This window comes from Lepidochelys kempii, chromosome 10 (assembly GCF_965140285.1).
Source record: "Lepidochelys kempii isolate rLepKem1 chromosome 10, rLepKem1.hap1, whole genome shotgun sequence".
In the NCBI taxonomy this organism is placed as follows: Eukaryota; Metazoa; Chordata; order Testudines; family Cheloniidae; genus Lepidochelys; species Lepidochelys kempii.
Genome location: NC_136389.1, coordinates 47,553,479 through 47,571,417, shown reverse-complemented (window position 1 = coordinate 47,571,417; position 17,939 = coordinate 47,553,479). Strand labels below are relative to the sequence as shown.

General features: G+C 52.5%; 1 protein-coding gene across 1 annotated transcript; it reads right to left on the bottom strand.

Annotated features, from left to right (window-relative positions):
* Window positions 1-115: 115 nt before the first annotated feature.
* MPI (mannose phosphate isomerase) lies at window positions 116-17,813 on the bottom strand. Its single transcript, XM_073363303.1, has 8 exons — window positions 17,676-17,813; window positions 14,577-14,704; window positions 13,633-13,833; window positions 11,297-11,438; window positions 10,304-10,486; window positions 6,070-6,243; window positions 5,210-5,418; window positions 116-3,632 (listed from the first exon to the last, which is right to left on the bottom strand). Exons 1-8 carry the CDS (start codon window positions 17,689-17,691, stop codon window positions 3,414-3,416), a joined length of 1,272 nt encoding a protein of 423 aa, XP_073219404.1. The 5' UTR covers window positions 17,692-17,813; the 3' UTR covers window positions 116-3,413.
* Between the last annotated feature and the right edge of the window lie 126 nt (window positions 17,814-17,939).

The window sequence follows — 17,939 nt, the reverse complement described above, 5'->3', positions numbered from 1 at the left end:
GGGACTGCTCAGAGCTTTGATCCTGGGTAAGAGAATACCCTCCTCTTCCAGGGGTCACAGGCACATTTTGGTTATCTTCCTAATACCCATTTTGAAATAAAGTGCAGACCAGGGCTTGTCTTCTGCAGTGACTCTTTATTTATTCCTCTTTGTTACAACATTCCAGTCCATGAATATACCCTAGCTGTTGACATACCATGCTGCATGGTTCTTTGTCACTGGTGCCCCACCTGTGCCACCCTGCTAAATGGATTTATAGCTCTTGATAGAGCAGCACATGGTGGACAAGTCAAACCAGCACAGCCAGGTGTGTTGGAAGAAAAGTCTCACTCACCAGTGGTTCATAAATACAGGTTATATGCCTAAGGCTAGCTCCTCCTAGGGTTCAGTTCTTTCCTCAGCTTTCCTTCTCTCTCCCCCCCCCCACCCCCACAGAGCCTATTTAACTCTCCACTCCATGCATCCAATGTAGTAAAAGCTCATGCTCTGATATGTCTGTTAATCTATAAGGTGTCCCAGGACTCTCTGCTGCTTTTACAGATCCAGACTAACATGGCTACCCCTCTGAAGCTATTTAACTCTTGGGGCTCCAGAATGAATCAAGTTAAGAGCACAGCTTCATTCTACAACAACACTGTGTTCCCCTCTCAACAGAGGAATTGCCTAAAATATTACATCAAAATAGGAGCTTTTCCTTAAAGCCAAACAAAGGGGGGATTATGCCACTGGAGTGGAGTTTGATGCTATGTAATTCTCACTGGGTCCCAAGGTACTTAACCTAGATTAATCTGATAAGTGATAGATGAACCACACCCCCATGGAACAAGGAACTGAAGAGGGACGGAGCCCTGGCTGAGTCTCTATGGTTAAAAGATTGAAATGAGCAACAGGCAGGTGAAAGAACAAGGATCAACTCCACAAATGGAAGTTTATCACCACAGCTGGCTGCTGCAGCCTGTGTGTTCACAGCAGATCATTCTGGGTTTAGAAAACTAAAGTGAATTCTTTAATACTGATGGCACTATGGTGCTGCCTGACCTAGACACCACAATGGGAACAAAGGCCGTTTAAGGGCTACACATTGGGACTGCCATTAAGATGTGAACAAACCACACCTAAGCTACCCTTAACGTTAGCACTGTGGGCGCACATCTCTTCTCTTGTGGAATGATGCAACCAGGTCACTTCCCACCAAAAATGCCAGCAACTGCTATCTGGAAGCTTAAGCCAACCACTCCCTGGAGGGATGACCTCTCCTGTTATAGTCTAACATCCAGCCAATATCTATAGCTGTAGGCACACTGAAATAGCACCAGGCTTTGGTAGTGTCACAATCTTGCCAGGACAGAGTACTGGGCTGTAGAAAGCCTGGCCCTATATAACTGATAGCACTAGCATATGAACATGGGAGTCATGGCTAACCAACAATGAAATCTAGCAAGAGCAACCTGTTGGGTCCAGCAAACTGAACTAACCACCCTTTGAGCTTCCCCCTTCAGCACTGGGTCCAGCAAACTGAACTAACCACCCTTTAAGCTTCCCCCTTCAACACTATCTCCAGCAATCTGAACACAGTTCCAGCTAAGACCGTTTCCTCATGCCCCAGCAAAGGGCAAGGATAACATCATAGCACATTTCAGCCAAGGAGTTCCAAGCACTTCAAACATTCATCCATGCAGCCTCAACACTCCTGTGAGGTAGATCAGTTATTCTCATTTTGCAGGTAAAGGAATGGAGGTACAGAAGTTAAGTGACTTGCTGACAATCCTACAGTGAGGCAGAAGCAGGAATAAAACTCAGGAGCTCTGATGCTGACCATTACTCTAATTCCTCACCACCACAGCTTCTGCATCCAACTATTCTCAGAGATGCCTGCTTCAGAGCAGGATAGCCCCTTACCAGTCTTAAAAGTGCACAGTTTGCCCCCCCCCCCCATCTTGCTTTAGGGAATGTGCCTTGCTGTGGCAGAATTTACAGGGGGAGGGAGGGGAATTCTCACAGCCCCCACTTCATTTGTTGTTATGAAGATAGGAAGTTTAAGCCCAAGGCAATTCTGTTGGCAGTGGTAGAGGAAGGCCTGCATAAAGAGTCTGGCTGATCCAGCACAGCTTTGCATTGTGCCCCCCCCCCCCACACACACACCCTTCCCCTTTAATTGCCAAAAGCACATTTGGTCACTTTGGGCTCTCTATAAGCCTTACTCCACCCCTGACTCTCCCCCACACTCTACCTCTAGGAGAAATGGGTAATTTGCACGTGCACACAATGGAATAACTATCATCCCCAGAAACAACTGGATGGGTCAGGTGCTGCAGCCTTTGGAAGAGCAGCTGTGGAGTGTCTAATACCCATCTCCAAACTAAGGCTTTAGGCCAAGGATCAGGGGCCTCAGTAAAGTGGGCACATGGGAGAGAGGGTTTGCTGGCTGATGGGTTTGCGGATGCACTTGCTGTTCATGAAAGTGAGTCAATAATGCTAGCATGTGGCAGGCACAGAGGAGACTTTGACAGGCCACAGATTCAATCCCACTTGTCAGCCTATCTGATGCAGGAACTGCTTAGGACAGATTGGGGCGAGCACCACATGAGTTCTCCATTATACCCAGCACCTATTTCAAATACAAGACAGCAAGATGATCAAGGCCACTTGAGATGGAACCTTTCAACAGAGTTCATGGGAGCATCTCTCCCCTGCACAGCACAGGAATCTGCTTATGGCTGGGGACTAGTCTCCTCCCAGCTAAAAGGGTAAGGGCTCCACTGGGAACAGGGGATCACGGGGCTTGAAACTGCATCGCTAGGCATGGAAATTGACGAGCTAGGAGAAAAAGCACGGAGAGTTTCCTGCAACAACCGAACAATCTTATTCTATGGCTTCCCCCCGGGCAGGCTGGCACAGCATTCCCTTGCAGTACTGTGCTTTCCAGTTGTGGTCGGAGTCCCTTCTGGAGCTATCTTACCACCATACAAATCCCAACCACGCTCTCCCTACCCCCTTCCAGCTACAACTCCATGGCCCACTTGGGCCCAAAAGGAGATGTCACCGGGCAGGTAATGCTCTGCTGGCACTACAGGACGCACTGTGTTAGGGAAACTCACCTACTGCTCTCCAGATCCGCTTGGAGCAGACATGAGAGCAGCTGCCGCTATAGTGTTATATAATGGGAGGGGGGAAGGAAATGGACTCTTCCTCCCAGCACGTCATTTAATGCTGGGAGCTGGAGAGAGGCAAGTCAGGGGATGGGAGTTGGAGTTGCTGCTTCTACAGATTGGGACCCTGCTGCTTTGGATTTGGACACAGTGGTTTGTGGGCAAGTTTCAAGCTAACCCATCATGCGCAAGTCTAGTTTGCGCAGACCAGTTTCTATCTATTCTACGTGGAGTCACAGCAGGGTAGGTGCCAAGCGTCCCAGGCTAGAGGAGGCAGCAGGCTCGGAAGAGCAGCATTCCATCCAGGGAGGACAGGTGCAGGGAGACGCTCTCGTTGGCGGAGATGAAGATCACTGAGCCCCGGCGCAGGGTCATTTCAGAAATGGCGGCGGTGGAGGTGCCCACGGCCGTGCCTTGGATCACCAGCAGGATACTGGCAGAGTCGATGGCTGAGATGAGGTACAGCTTAATAGCGGAGGGAATCTGCAGTGGAAACACATTTGCCATGGAAACCAAATCTGGGCTCAAATTCCGATCCAAGTTTCTGCCTCCTCAAGGACATAGGAGGCACTTGTACTTGTACCTCAGACGACCCATTGCCCAGTGACTTCTCTCTGGAGCCTGCCTCTGCTCACAGCAGCCCAAGCCCCATGAGCCCTGGGAGATCACAGCATAACTGAGAGCGGCCAAGCTCCAGATGTTGGAGTCAGTCTCTAGCACCCGGTTGAGAGGTGAGCAGCCAAAGATGGTGCAGCGATGCCCGTGCAGCTGAGACAGCACCAGGAGAGGGAGGGAGACAAGTGAATGGTAGAGCACAGCAGGAAGAGGGGAAAACCAACAGCGGTGCAGCCTGTCATTACCTCCCTCAAGTGAGAGCACGAGGCCTAGCTAAACACCCCCAGGTCTCAGCTCTGCGCGGCCTTCTAGCTCTGACACCATGCCAAGCACTGAGCAAAGAGAGCGGCTTGCTCTGTTTAGCACCTCCTAGTGCTGCTCAGACTGGAGCTTGGCTGATAACATGTGACCCAGGAAAGGGGTGGGCGTATCTCCCCCAGCCCTGCATTCAAAGCAAACTGAAACTTGTCAACACCAGCGCAGCAGCAGGATGGAGGAGGGGGAAATGGAGCAGGACCCAGAGGCATAGAAGGCAAAGCTCCCTGGAGGACATGGGACACTCTGGCTTCAGGGGGCAGGATGGGTAGACACACACCATCATCTGTCCCAGAGCCAGCTAGCTGAGTCCAGTGATACTCAGGAGCTGCAAGTGGCTCTTTCATGTCTCCTGGGGCTCTCTGCAGGGCCTGATACTAAAACGCTGTGATTTAATTATTAGCCAGTCTACGTTATTAACCAATCAGGATGCTTTTACTATGTTATTAAACAATTAAGTTATCAACTTGCACTAAGTTATTAACTTATTTGCTGTGAGAATAATATATATTAAAGAACCTACATATTTCCCATCATACTGTTTAAATATAGTATTATAACCAGGTACTACTGTGGGTCTTTTGGGTAACGTTGGTCACTAATGTGGGTACTGAACCACTGAGGTCTGAGTATCATTGATCTCCTTATCCCAGCGCCTTATGGTCTCAAAGTAGCACAGTGTGGCTTGTCCCAGTTGAGCTGACCCCATGATCCTACCTCTAGTACAGGAGGTGGGAGGGAAGGGGGAACTCCGACAGGCTGGGGAGGGGATGCAGTGATCTCATCTCAGGTCAAAGCATTGGGGGGGAAGGGGATAAGAGTTGGATGTTAATGGGCAACCCAACTGATGTGTTTTTTTCCCACTCCTTGACTGGGAAGGAGTCTCTTCCCTCCCACCCCACGTCACAGTGACATGGCCTTTGGCAAGGGAGGCTTAGGTGTAGCTTTAGCTTTTTGCAAAGCCACTTACTGCTGCTCGTTGAGAGGAATGGAGAAGTTGCTAGAGAGATCCAAAGGCAAGGATGCTGTCTCTGTTTGCTCCCGTTGGAGGAGATGTGGCAGTCTGTCTGATGCTGCTACTAGACCCCCTTTTCCCCCAGTTAATTTGCTGATCCAGGGTCCCCACTCACCTCTATTTTCATGACGGTGAAGTCTGGCACAGGCGGGTCATAGAGGTAGACACAGGGATCCAAGCGGCTCTGCGTGGGGGCAAAGACCTTGGAGCTGCTGGGCGCTGGGTTGTAGTTCAGCATTTCACACAGGGTGAGCACGTCAATGAATTTGGGCGTCAGGCCGGCTCGCACGGTATTGTCGGAGCATGCCATGCACTCGATGCAGTCTGGGGAGCAAGGAGCACAGTGTCAGTGCAAGAAGGTGGGACCCTCCCGATCAGAAGCCAGGTGTCTGAACTCGGCTCCAGCAGGCTCCAGGCAGGAGGAAAAGCCTTCGTCCCTTCACAGCGGGAGAGACTAGGGATGCCTGGCTCAGGGAAACGTGCCATCCCATCATCTCAGAGACACTGAGTAAGAGAACACTTCCTCCCCACACCCCACAAACAGCTGCTGTCAATGCCAGGCTGGGCACCTATGGGGTAGGGGAGCAGGTGGCAACATTGAGCCTGAAACACCTCCCTCCACAACACATCAGAAAGCACGATCCGAGCGGCAGCCTCTCACTCCATTGTCCGTGGAGACACTTAGTGGCGACCTCACTGGAAAAGGCCAACGAGCCACCTAGTTTGGTATCCCGGGTCCCACAATGGCCAAGGCAGGGAGCTTGAGATAAGGTGTAACCTGGAGATCAGCATAAGTCATGGATCATGATGATTGGCAGCGGCAGCCTTACCGTAGCCAGGGTTACAAAGTGCCCATCCCATTATAGGAGCCACTATCCACCGATGAGTGGAATCACAAATGCTATTATTCAGAACGGTCTCAATAGCATTGGCTAGGCATGGGAACACACCCGCACAGCCGGCAGTCAAACTCACCTCCATAGAGGTAGGCATGAGGCTCGTTGGCTCCCAGGAACATGGACTCTCCTGGCTGCAGCATCACCAGGTTCAGGAAGTAAATGGCAAAGCAGCCGATGTCTCCCGGGAACTGCGAGTGCAGCTGCAGCAGCAGCTTCCCGCTGCTCCCCGAGGTGTCCTTCCCCGCAGCATCTGTGGGGGACAAGGGCAAAGCCAGGTTAGCAGCAGCCCCACAACTTAGTCCCTTCTGCGAGAGCCCCTGCTTTGCTTACAGCCCGCTAGCGGAGGCAGTACAGTGCTGCCAGCCCAGGGGTCAGGTGTCAACGGCTTTGGGGTTCCCCAAACCCTCCTCATCAGGAGGCCAGGGCAGGCCTGGACATTTCCGGCTGCACATCTGAGTCCCTCCAGATCCCCAGAGATGAGCTGAGCGAGGACAGGTGGCCAATGAGGGATTCAACCTGCCTGGGTGTGGTTATGAGTCAGACCTGATTAGCCACATGAGCCTCACCCAGATCCATCCACTTCCAGAGAGACAGGGTCCAATGTCCCCAGGCTCTGCTCTAGGGGAGAGATGGGTGGGCTGGCTGGCTTTTCCCATGCCACTGTCTGGGGACAGCGGGATCATATAGTCAGAGTATAAGGCCAGAAGGAACTGATTACCTAGCCTGACCTCCGGTAGATCACAGGCCACCCACCCCACCCTGTCTCACTAAACCCAACAATTGATCATGGTGGAGAGAGGCTGCTAGTGGCCTGTTCTCTCCCACAGGGGCATCTCCTGGATAGCAGAAATGCTTACTCCCCACCACCCCAGACACAGACCCTGCCAGCTACGATACATCACCACACATCTGGACCTACCCCTTCACTCCACTTCCAAAGCCCTCTGCCCACCTGCCCATTCCACACACATGCCGCACTCTCCCCAGCATCCAGGGACAGATACTCATCTCCATATCTCCTTCCCCACATTTCCCACTCCAGCCCCTCCCTCCTCTTCCAGTGGGGAGCAGCAGGTCAGGAGGGGCATTCTCCCGCATCCAAGAATGGCCTTTTGGAGCCGATCCTCCTCCCCGCTCCTGCTCGAGCAGAGACTGGGGCAACCTCACTTGGCCTGAAACTCCTTCATTAGAAAGGAGGCCTCTTTGGCTTGGCTCGCACTTCCCCTCCATTGGCATAAAAGGGCTCCTTTGTATTTCCGCTCTGGGAGCCTCCCCGACAGAGCCCCAGCAACCTGGAGGAAAGAGAGACTGCCGAAGATCTGGCATAAGCTTGGGGGAGGGCAGTGTGAGCCTGGCAGACCAGGTGCCAACTCATGCCAAGGTGCAGGCCTCACTGCACACTGACAAATGCAGAGCTGGAAACCAGTCTGGCTCCCTGTGGGTTACGATAGTGAAAACAGATACAAGAATTATAAGAATGAGATTAGTGTTTAGATTGTGTGGAATGCTTGCAGGCTGCTGCCTGCATTAATCCTACTTGTAGTATCTGTACCCCATGGTATAAGGTAATGGGTGTGTGCTAGAAGTGTAAAATAAAAAGAAAAAAAGGAGGGACAGTAAGGAGAGACATCACCAAGTGTGAAGTGCCAGTTTACCACAAGAGGTGTCATCTCTCCCCAGCCTGGCCTCTAGACACCAGACAAGCCATTGTGGAACATCAGTCAACAAAAGACTTTGGCGATTGCTCCCCCCACACCCATGAAGAGGGGATATGCACAAGCCCGCATCCCATCACAGCTTCAAAGCTGGGGGAAGGGCATAAAAATCCCTGCCAAGGAGGAATTGTTATGACTATGCTGCCTGGAATTCAGAGAGGGCAATAATTCTAAGCATAGGCATAAGCATGCTATGACTTGGGTTAGCCCTAAAGGACATATAGAGCTTGCATATTACAGCACGTGTCTGTTACCTTTTGAAACCTAAACCTGTAACTCGTGTATGTTTACCTGCTTTAACCTTGTAAATAGCTCATTTCTTTTTCCTAGTTAATAAATCTTTAGTTAATCACAGGACTGGCTACAAGCATTGCCTCTGGTAAGAGATCTAAGGTAAAATTGACCTGGGATAAGTGACTGGGAGTAACCTGAATATTGTTGGGATTTTGGGCGCAAGGGAGCTTGTATCACAAAGACCGGTTTGCAAGACAAACTGGAGTGCCCCAGTGTCAGAGACTCCATGTTAAGGCTGTTTTAAGGCTTTACGAGTTCACACTTGTTAGGTGGTTGGTGAAATCTATGTATAGGACTCACAGCTAATTTGGGATTTGCACCCTGCTTCTTGACAGTCTGCCCTCACTCATGGTTGTGGGCCATGTCACACAGACGGACGCTCCTCTCCTACTGCTTGTCGGGCAAACACTTGCTGGGTTGGTTCAAGGAGCAGATCAGCCTTGACGGGAAAGACCACGCTGGGATAGAACAAGCTCCTGCCAAGAACACTCAGAGCTTTGCCCTGCTGGTGCAGGGAGGGCAGGAGGCAAAATCCTCTCCATGCTTGTTACTCTTTGGTTATAAATACACATGCGCCCTCCAGGCCCACATGGCTGCTCCACTCAGTTTATTTTTACTGGATAAACTATGCACAGGGAGGGATCTGAAGCCCCTGGTGTTGTCCCCAAGCCATAACGTTACTCATGTTCAGTGCTGAACTCACAAATCAGAGGCCTTTCGTGGTGGTATCGCTCCAGGGCAACTTACACAGCGCCTGTACAAATACAGAGGGAGGGGCTGAACTGCAGCCACTTTGGGAACGCGAACACCAGCAAAGCTTCCCAGGGCAGGCAATGAAGAGGTGTCACACTCAGGTAAAAGTCAGAGGGCGGAGCGTAGGGACCCAAGACCGATCGCTGTCAGGATGCTAGGGCTACACATGCGTCTCACAAGTGACTTAGGATCTTTAACACCCCCAAGCAGTCAGGGACCACATACCCCACCGTGCGCTCAGCTGATCCGTCCTCTCAGGGGTTGTATGGTAGGGAATATGGTCAGGCTCGGGGGCTCTGTCTCATAAAGCTCCTGTTCCAGGATGGCCTGCCCCTTTAAAGGCCAGATGCTAGCCAGCCCTGTTCAATCAGCCCTGCCTAGGCCACAATTAGCTGCCTCCCAGTGGGAGTCAGGTGGCAGCCTGATAAACACCAGGCCTCACAAGGGGCAGGGAATTTAGTTTGGTGAAGGAACTCTAGGGAGCAAGTCCTGACTTCGGCTGGAAGGACACCAGGGAAGTGGCTTGGGAGTCAGCACTTTGGGTCTCTCCACTCGGGGATAAAGGGAGCCCAGAAGGCAGGCTGAAGAGGAGCCCAAGTTAGGCAAAAGAACTTTGTTTGGACATTTGTTACCCCAGAAGGGGAATGAACTCAGAGTGACCCAACCAGAGGATTAATCCACGAATGTCCAGGACAGACAGGAAACCCTGGTGAATGGAAACTGAGGCAGGGAATGGCAGCAAGCCACGTTTGGCCAGCAGGGGGCTCTACAGGACAGGTGCATCCTGTAGCCACTCCCCATTTCACAGACTGTCACTGGCCAACCAGCAGACAGCTAGGTCTCTCCTACATGAGCAAAGCAGCGTAGAGCTCGGAGGTTGTGTGCACTTCAGGGGACGTTTCCTGCCTCTGATGGCGAACCTGCTTTCCCCAAGGCGCTCTGCCTGGACTGGAATGGCAGGGGGAGATGGTGCTGTTCCTGCAGGGAGGTGGCGGACAATGTAACAGACTCAGCTAGCACCCACGAGACCAAACACCAGGAAGTAAAGGGCACAGCCCTTGGTTATTCTGGAGCAAGGTTGGTCGGCTGCACTGTGGGAGGGATAGTCCAAAGACTGGAGCTGGGGAGGAGCTGGCAGTGAAAAATGCACTCTGTCCTGTGTGTCATGCCCTCTCCACCTGCAGCATCCCCCTAGCGAACCCAGACATTACACCCAATATGATCACCCACCCACCCAGGGCGTTGTTAAAAGCCCTGACAGCGAGAGCCAGTCAGTAACCACAAAGATGCTGCCCCCTCTTATCCACTCCAAGACGCCTGCTTGCCACCAAAGATCCATGGCAGCTCCATCCCCTTCACTAATCCAGGGCATTGCCAGGGTCAGCATGGGGCAAGGATCCATGCAGGTAGCCTCTGAGTCGTCCCAGCTCCAAGGGACTTTCCTCCCCCTGGACGGACAGGAAGAAGAGACAGCCACATCCCTGACACACATATACCCCACCCCCGGGACGCGGGGCTCTCCATGTCACGGGCAGGCGCCGAACAAACCTTCCTGGGAAATCCTCTTCACCAGCATGTTCAGCTGGTCCACAAAGACCTTCTTTTCGCTCTTCATCATTCTGGTGAAGCAGATCCGCAGCGCAGCAGACACGCCCCGGGGGTCATTGCACACGCTGCGCTCCAGCTGCTCCGCTGCCACGTTGCCGATCAGCGCCCGGAACTCGGGGACCTCTGCAAAGGGCAGATGCCCGTCAGTGGCCCAGGCTGGGGTAGGATAGCAGGGGCAAACCCACCCACTCAGCTACCCCCACAGGGATGGGCTGCTAACACCACGCCCCCTTTTACAAAGCGTCTGGCTTAGGGTCACAGAGCTGGCCATAGAAGCCAGGAGCCCCTGCCCCATCCCTGCCTTCCCAGGGCCCAGCTTTGCACTCTGGTGCACACTTAGGCATTTAAATCTCTGTTTTAGGCACCTGTGTTTGAAAAGCCTGTAGAAGGGATACAGTAACTGCCAACATGAAGGTGCTAGCCCCAGGTCCAGGCTGGCTTAGTGTCTCCGAGCTGCTCCGCTGAGCCTTATCCCAGGTGATGTTCTGCATTACGAAGCTAGGGCAGCAAATGTGCTGCTCCTGCCATCCGGCAAGGGCAGCTTCCCCTGGGGGGGCGAGGGGCTCAGCAATGGAACAGCCCCCATAATCACGGCTGGTCAGTCGGAGTGATCAGCCCCCTGCAGGCAGGCCCAGTGAGAGGGGAGTGCAAGACTGGGGCCTTATGCATTGGCATTTCTCCTCCCTGCAGGGCTCTGCTTGGAGGGCCACCGCCAGGGGCTGGAGGATGATATACCCAGCCCAGCTTCAGAGATACATTGAAGGGGATCTTATTAACCCCTGCAAGTGCTCAGCCCTCCCCTTTTGCCCCACCCCGCCACCATAGCATCTGACCCTTCCTCTTAGTCGGCAGTCCCAAGCTTGGGAGCTCTTTAGCCCCCCTCTCCTGCCCTGCCCAGCACATCCCCAGCCAGCAGCACCACCTGGTGCTTACTCTGCAGAAAAGCCACAATTTCCTCCACGGGCCGGAAGCCACACATGCCCTGGAATGGGGTCAGCGCAATGGCCATCTCTGGCTTGTGATTGGCATCTGGATAGTGCTCAGGAAACTGGGCGTGAAGCTTCCCCGCCAGCTCCTAGAGAGGAGAGACGAGGACAAGAAGAGTCAAAGCCCGGGTGATCCCCCCTCAACAACTAGGTCCCTCCTCGCCAGCTCACGCGCTGGGAGGCTGCATCCTGGGGAAAGAGATCCCACAGGGCTTCGGGTATGCCAGCAAATGGATTCAATGAGGAGAGCCAGTCCTGCCCCAGGGGTCAGAGTGACTCATCCCAGGCAGAATTCTCACTCCCTGGGCTCCCTCACTGCACCATCTTCGTGGCTTCCCAGAGAGGGGCTACGGCTAGCTACATACCAGGCTTTAGCCCAAATGCCCAACCAGTGAAACATTCCCACTGAATCCCCCCACCTACCTCTCTTCTCTGCCCACTGCTGCGCCCCCCCCCCAGGACACTTCAGCACCGCAACTGCACATTTAAAAACACAGGACGCTGAGGAAATGCAGGTGCAGTCAGCAGACATGGCAACACTGCAGCACCAAGGAGATCTGGGATACAAGCACAGGCTAGCAAGGGCTGGGCTGATGTCCCCTGCGTTTAGTCCGCTGTGCACTTCTCACCAGGCTGAATAGAGGGGGCTCGGTAGTAGGCATTGGCACTTGCTGCTGAGCTGAAGGCTTCCTGTCAAATGACTCTTTCTGCATTTCTAATTTAAAGCTGCTTTTTGATATCAGATGGGAACCAGTTGCTGAGATCATAGCACTTAACACCCCTCAGCGAGAGCTCCAGCCCCATGCTCTGCCCAAGAGGAGCGTAGTCGTTCTCCCGTGCTTCATTCAGTTATTTCCTCCCCAGGAAATGGGTGGAGAACAAACATCTCAGGGGCGAGGGCCTAGCCTTATGACGCAAAAGGAATGTTTTATTGCCCTCATGCCCTCTTCTTGTTACAGAGTAATACAACAGCTCCTCAAACGAGCAGTCAGAGCTGGCCACGACACCCAGTGGCTGATTCAAGCCCAGTATTTAGGTTTTGTACAAAGAGCTTTTAAAAAAAGTTTATGACCAACAGAACTGTTGCCTTATGTTTAAAGCCCCTTGTACACAACACACACTGGCTGATCTGCATTAAGCTATTACAATTCATAGTCGCACAAAGCAGCAGTGTACATAGGAGCACTGCCAGGGCCCGATCAGGCTCACTGCTCAACATGCCAGACCGGCATTAGATGCTCAGGGGGCCTGACTGGGCCAGTTGTAACAGGCAAAAGGTCAAAGACGACTGGTGCTGAAGTAGACACCTAGGCCTCACCCTTACACTACACCTGGATGGGTGCTATTTCAACGGTAGCCTATTGTGCAGAGGACACAACAGACACTTATGTTCCCGTTGTTCTTATTTCTGTGCATCACACTGGGCGTGTCCCTATACTGAGGGAAGCAACTTGGGAGAAGCAGTGAAGGCGTTTTACTGAATGACCTGTTCTAACATAGAGCTACTCTGCCATGTGCTCCATGCTCTGTCACAGCCATTGAGACCAATGGGGTCAAAATACAATATGACCTGATGGTGACATGGCAGGGCTCCTTCTCAAGACCTAGAGGCCATGCCGTGTTCGTCCCCTCCAGCCACCACAGCACGTTTGGGGCATCCATGCAGGTGAGAAGCAAGATGCGTCTCATCCCAGGGGGGCTGGATGAGTGCAAGTTGAAGGGTACAGAACAAGGAGTAATGGTCTCAAGTTGCAGTGGCGGAGGTTTAGGTTGGATATTAGGAAAAACTTTTTCACTAGGAGGGTGGTGAAACACTGGAATGCGTTACCTAGGGAGGTGGTGGAATCTCCTTCCTTAGATATTTTTAAGGTCAGGCTTGACAAAGCCCTGGCTGGGATGATTTAGTTGGGGATTGGTCTTGCTTTGAGCAGGGGGTTGGACTAGATGACCTCCTGAGGTCCCTTCCAACCCTGATATTCTCTGATTCTAAGGGGGGATTGTTTTTGTATCTGCACTGGCTTTGGAGCAAGGTCTGTCTTTAGCTATGCTCTGTCAGGTACCAAGCAGCCTCTGGGCATGGAGTGCAACAGCCAGGTGTTGGCAGCATCTGCAACCGTTCCAGAGCTCAGTGGGTAGGGGACCATGAACATGGTGCACTCCTGAGCATCATGCCACGACAGCAGTCCTGGCTCAGCAGCATAGCTTACATCAGGGACATCTGCAGAGAGGCTGCCTGCAAGGCCCCAGAAGTGCACTCAGAGGGGGTTCAGAACAGCTTCTTACCTTATTGGGATGGGCCTGTATGGACAGGGCTGTGTTAACCGACAGCACTTTGAATAGGAAAGGCAGCTGGCCCTGGAAAGTCTCCTTGACCTTGGATCCCAGGCATCCAGGATTATCTCCTATCCACTGTCCTAAGGTCTTCTGGGGAATTCGATTATCCAGAATAACAGCATCGCCTCTGGGGTGGGTTCCCATCCAGAGCTGGAACAGGCATTTGTGGGATGGAAAAAGAGGGACAAGACAAAGCCATTAGCATCTCCAGCATGGTTCTCGACAGGCTTACAAAATAGGCCAAACAGACAGGTTCAAGGAGAGGGGGAAAGGAGGTAGGGTTGTCTGTACTTGAATTCTCAGCTTTTGCTTCCTGCTACAGTTCAGACTGAATATCAGCATCCCCCTTAGTTTCTAAGCGCATCTCTCACATCCACCCACCTACAATTATTTCCTCATCTCCCAGCTAGGTCAAAGTATACAGAGGTCTGATCTGCCAGGCTTGATCTTGATCTTCTCCTCAGTACCTTTCGAAACACAAGAATTGCCACAGTGGTGCAGACCACCATTCCATCCAGTCCAGTACCCTGCCTCCCGCAGCAGCAGATATGCAATGTTTCAAACAAAGACCAGGTCCCCCATCCCCACCCACCCCTTCCCCTTTGCCCACTCTGTTAGCATTGCACTGCAGCGAAGTGCAAGGAAAAGGGATTCAAATTCCTGCCTGACCTCAGCTGGTGATCTGCTTATGCCTTGAAGCATGAGGATCAAGAGCACACTTGCCACTATAGATTCTATTCATGTGTGTAATAGCTGCAATGTTCCAAAGGAAGAAGCCAACTTTTGGCCTCAGTCATGAGGGTGGAGACAGGGGAGGGAAAGTGGCTGACTCTGGGATCTCAGCAAAACCTGTGTCACAGAAGAAGGGCAGAGAGAGGGAGCTGGAGGCTTACCTCAGCATATGGCTTGTCTGGATCGATCTGTGCCAGTGGATCACTGCTAGCCAGCAGCTTGGCCACTTCACTGTCCAGACCAATCTTCCCCCAGGCATATTTCTGCACAACGCAGGACAGGGGAAACACTAAGCAAACACAAAAACAAAGGGTTATCCAAGGACACGTTGGGCAAAAATCACCAGCTCACAAAATGGCCTGACATTGCCACATCCCAGCCACCTGACTCCCCCGGCTAAAATTCCTGTCCGTACTTTGACCCCCCCTCTTGCCTCCACTGCTGCAACCTTCTCCCCTCTGGGAAGCTGCACCCTCCAAAATATTGTCGCTCAGATCAATGCAGCATCCCATCCGCATTCCTCTTTCGGCTCCTCTATCAAATTCAAGCTCCCCATCTCTAGGTCTCTGCACAACTTATCCTGGCCCCTAACTGCCTTGTGTCCTTCTCCCACACTCATCCTCATGCTTCCTCCCATGCTGTTCCTCATACTCAGAGCAGTCTTCCTCTCCCATACACCCAACCACTTTCCCCTCCTGAAAACTCACTTCTTCCATTAAGACTTTTAAACAACATCCACCAGAGAAAACGATGGATTATTAGGATTAGTTGTATTACAGTAGCCCCTAGAGGCCCAGGAGAGACCATTTTTATAGATCTGAATGGTCCTGCGTCTCTAATTTAGAACACACGATCCTTGGAGCTGCGATGATGTGTTTTGCACAGCATTGAGCACATGCTAATGGCATGGTTCTACAGCTCCTCCACGTCAGCTCATAAGAGCATAAGAAAGGCCGCACTGATCCCTCTAGTCCAGTATCCTGACTTCCAACAGTGGCCAGTGGCAGATGTTTCAGAGGGAATGAATGAACAGAACAGTTATAGAGCAATCCACCCACTATCATCCAGTACCAGCTTCTGGCAGTCAGGTTTAGGGATGCCAGAACATGGGGTTGCATCCCTGCCCATCTTGGCTAATGGCTATTGGAGGACCAATCCTCCACGAACTTATCTAATTCTTTTTTGATCCGTTATACTTTTGGCCTTCATAACATCCCTTGGCAACGAGTTCTACAAAGTGACTGTGTGTTGCGTGAAGAAGTACTTCCTTCTGTTTGTTTTAAACTTGCTGCCTATTAATGTTACTGGATGACCTTTGGTTCGTGGTAAATGAAGGGGTAAAGAACACTTCCCTATTCATTTTCTCCACACCATTCATGCTTTTAGAGCCTTAGTTTTCTCAATACCCTCCAGTCCAAACCCACATGCTCTGGTCTAGCACCACACAGTCCAGTTCTACGCATGTCCACTACCTCAAGTCCAGTATGTTTCACTACGAGACAATTTCAGTTTAGAGCAACAAATGTCGGTGAAAGATCTGTGCCCCAGTGTAAGACATTCAACTATTCCAAGAGCCTCCAGCTCCAAAACTGGCCAAACCTCCTCCCCAACATGGTTTAAAGTGTGACTGTGTAAATATTGTATTTTCCACTGAATGCATCCGATAAAGTGAGATGAAGCTCACGAAAGCTTATGCTCAAATAAATCTGTTAGTCTCTAAGGTGTCACAAGTCCTCCTTTTCTTTTTGGGTAAATATGGCATCCTCACACCCCAGATCTGCCTCGTTGTCTTTGAGTCATGCCTGCTGAGCCAGACAAAAATGTGTTTACACTGCCATTCGCACAGCCCACACAGTTGTGGGAAGGTAAGCTGACTTCCACTCCTTCTCATGCGTCAGTCACATTGCTGATGGCAGATCTTTGATCTTCGGGGTCCTAAGCAGACTTTGCAGGCCTGGCTGAACCTGCGTTCTTGGATTCACCAAGTGCTCACGCAGGGCTTGGCATCCCTGGTAGGCCTCGAAAACTCTACTTGCCAGTGCTAAGCAGGAAACTTTCCCTAACAAGTGGAAAGGGACAAGGAAGAGGAGGGTGGAGTAAGCAAAGCCACTGATTTCTGCAGAATTTAAGCTTTCATCAAAAAAACAAAACAAAACAACAACAACCAACCCAACCCTTATTTAACTCCATATACTACAATGATGGGGACCACAGGAGAGCCTGGACAGACAGAGAGGGTGGGAGCGACACATGGCACCTAGAAAATCACAGGAACGACACTGTGATCCACAGAGCTGTTGGGCCACTAGGCTCCTATACAATGAGTGGAGATAGGCACCTTAGAATGCGATCCACAAAAGCCAGCATGCTAGGCGAGGGGCCACCTACAACTATCAATGGGAGATGTTGACAAGAAATGATATGAACAGGCATCTCCCACCTGTTGGGAGAGTGTGCTAAGCACTGAGCTATGGGATAGTCTGATATACCCTATATATATATATAGGGCCTCCCTCAGTCTCTCCTGTTCAAGCTGTTCCATTGTGGATAAATAATTAAAGAGTGATTGGAGCAGAGGGCCAGAACCCGGGACCTCCCACCTTCTTGTAGAGTGCCCGAACCAGCGAGCTACAGAGTTTGTCTCTCACATGGCAGTTTTGTGGATGGCAGAGGTGTGGGCAAAGACCATGACACCCATTTTCCACACACAAACAGAAGTACAGAGGAGAGGCTGCACCAACACCACATGTGGAAATCAGCAGCACTCAGGAATAGAACCCAAGAGTCCAGACCCCCAGCCTCTCCCCACAAACCAACGGACCCCAATCCCTTTCCAGAGACAGGAATAGAAGCCTGGAGTCCTGCCCCTGTACCTTCCCTTCCCACCCACCAACAGAACCCAGGAGTCCTGCCTCTCCGCCCCCCATCAATACACCTTTCATGTGAGACCCAGGAATAGAACCCAGGCGTCCTGCCCCGCCCCCACAGAACCCAGGGCGGTGCTACCCCAGCCCCAGGGACGCCTGGCCTAGGAGCCTGGCGGTGACCTGGCGGATTCCCTGCCGGCATAGGAGGTGCCATGTGCCCCGCTCTGCAGGGAGCCGGCCGCTGCCCCCAGACGCTGCCGCGAGGAAGGCGCATCCCCGGACGGGGGTGTCTGAGCAGCTGGGGCAGGTTCGAGCCCAGCCCCTTCCCCAAGGCCATGGGACCCACCCGCCCAGCATCCCCGCCAGAGCGGCTCGGCCCCGGCCGCCGCTCACCTCTCAGCTCCGCCATGGCTCCGCCTGGTGCCCGCTTCCCCAGCCTGCACCGCCCCGCCGGCCGAGCGAGGGGAGATCCGGGATGGAGCGGCGGCCACGCCCCTCCCGGCCCGGGCACGCTGGGAGAGGTAGTTCCCTGCCTGAAGCCCAGCAGCGCCGGGGGCAGGGGGCGGAGCCCGGTGTCGTCGGGTCACGCGAGCCCCCCACCAGGGTTCCACTTGGAGGCGTGGCGCCGGCCCCATTGTTCACCCAGCCCGGGCAGGG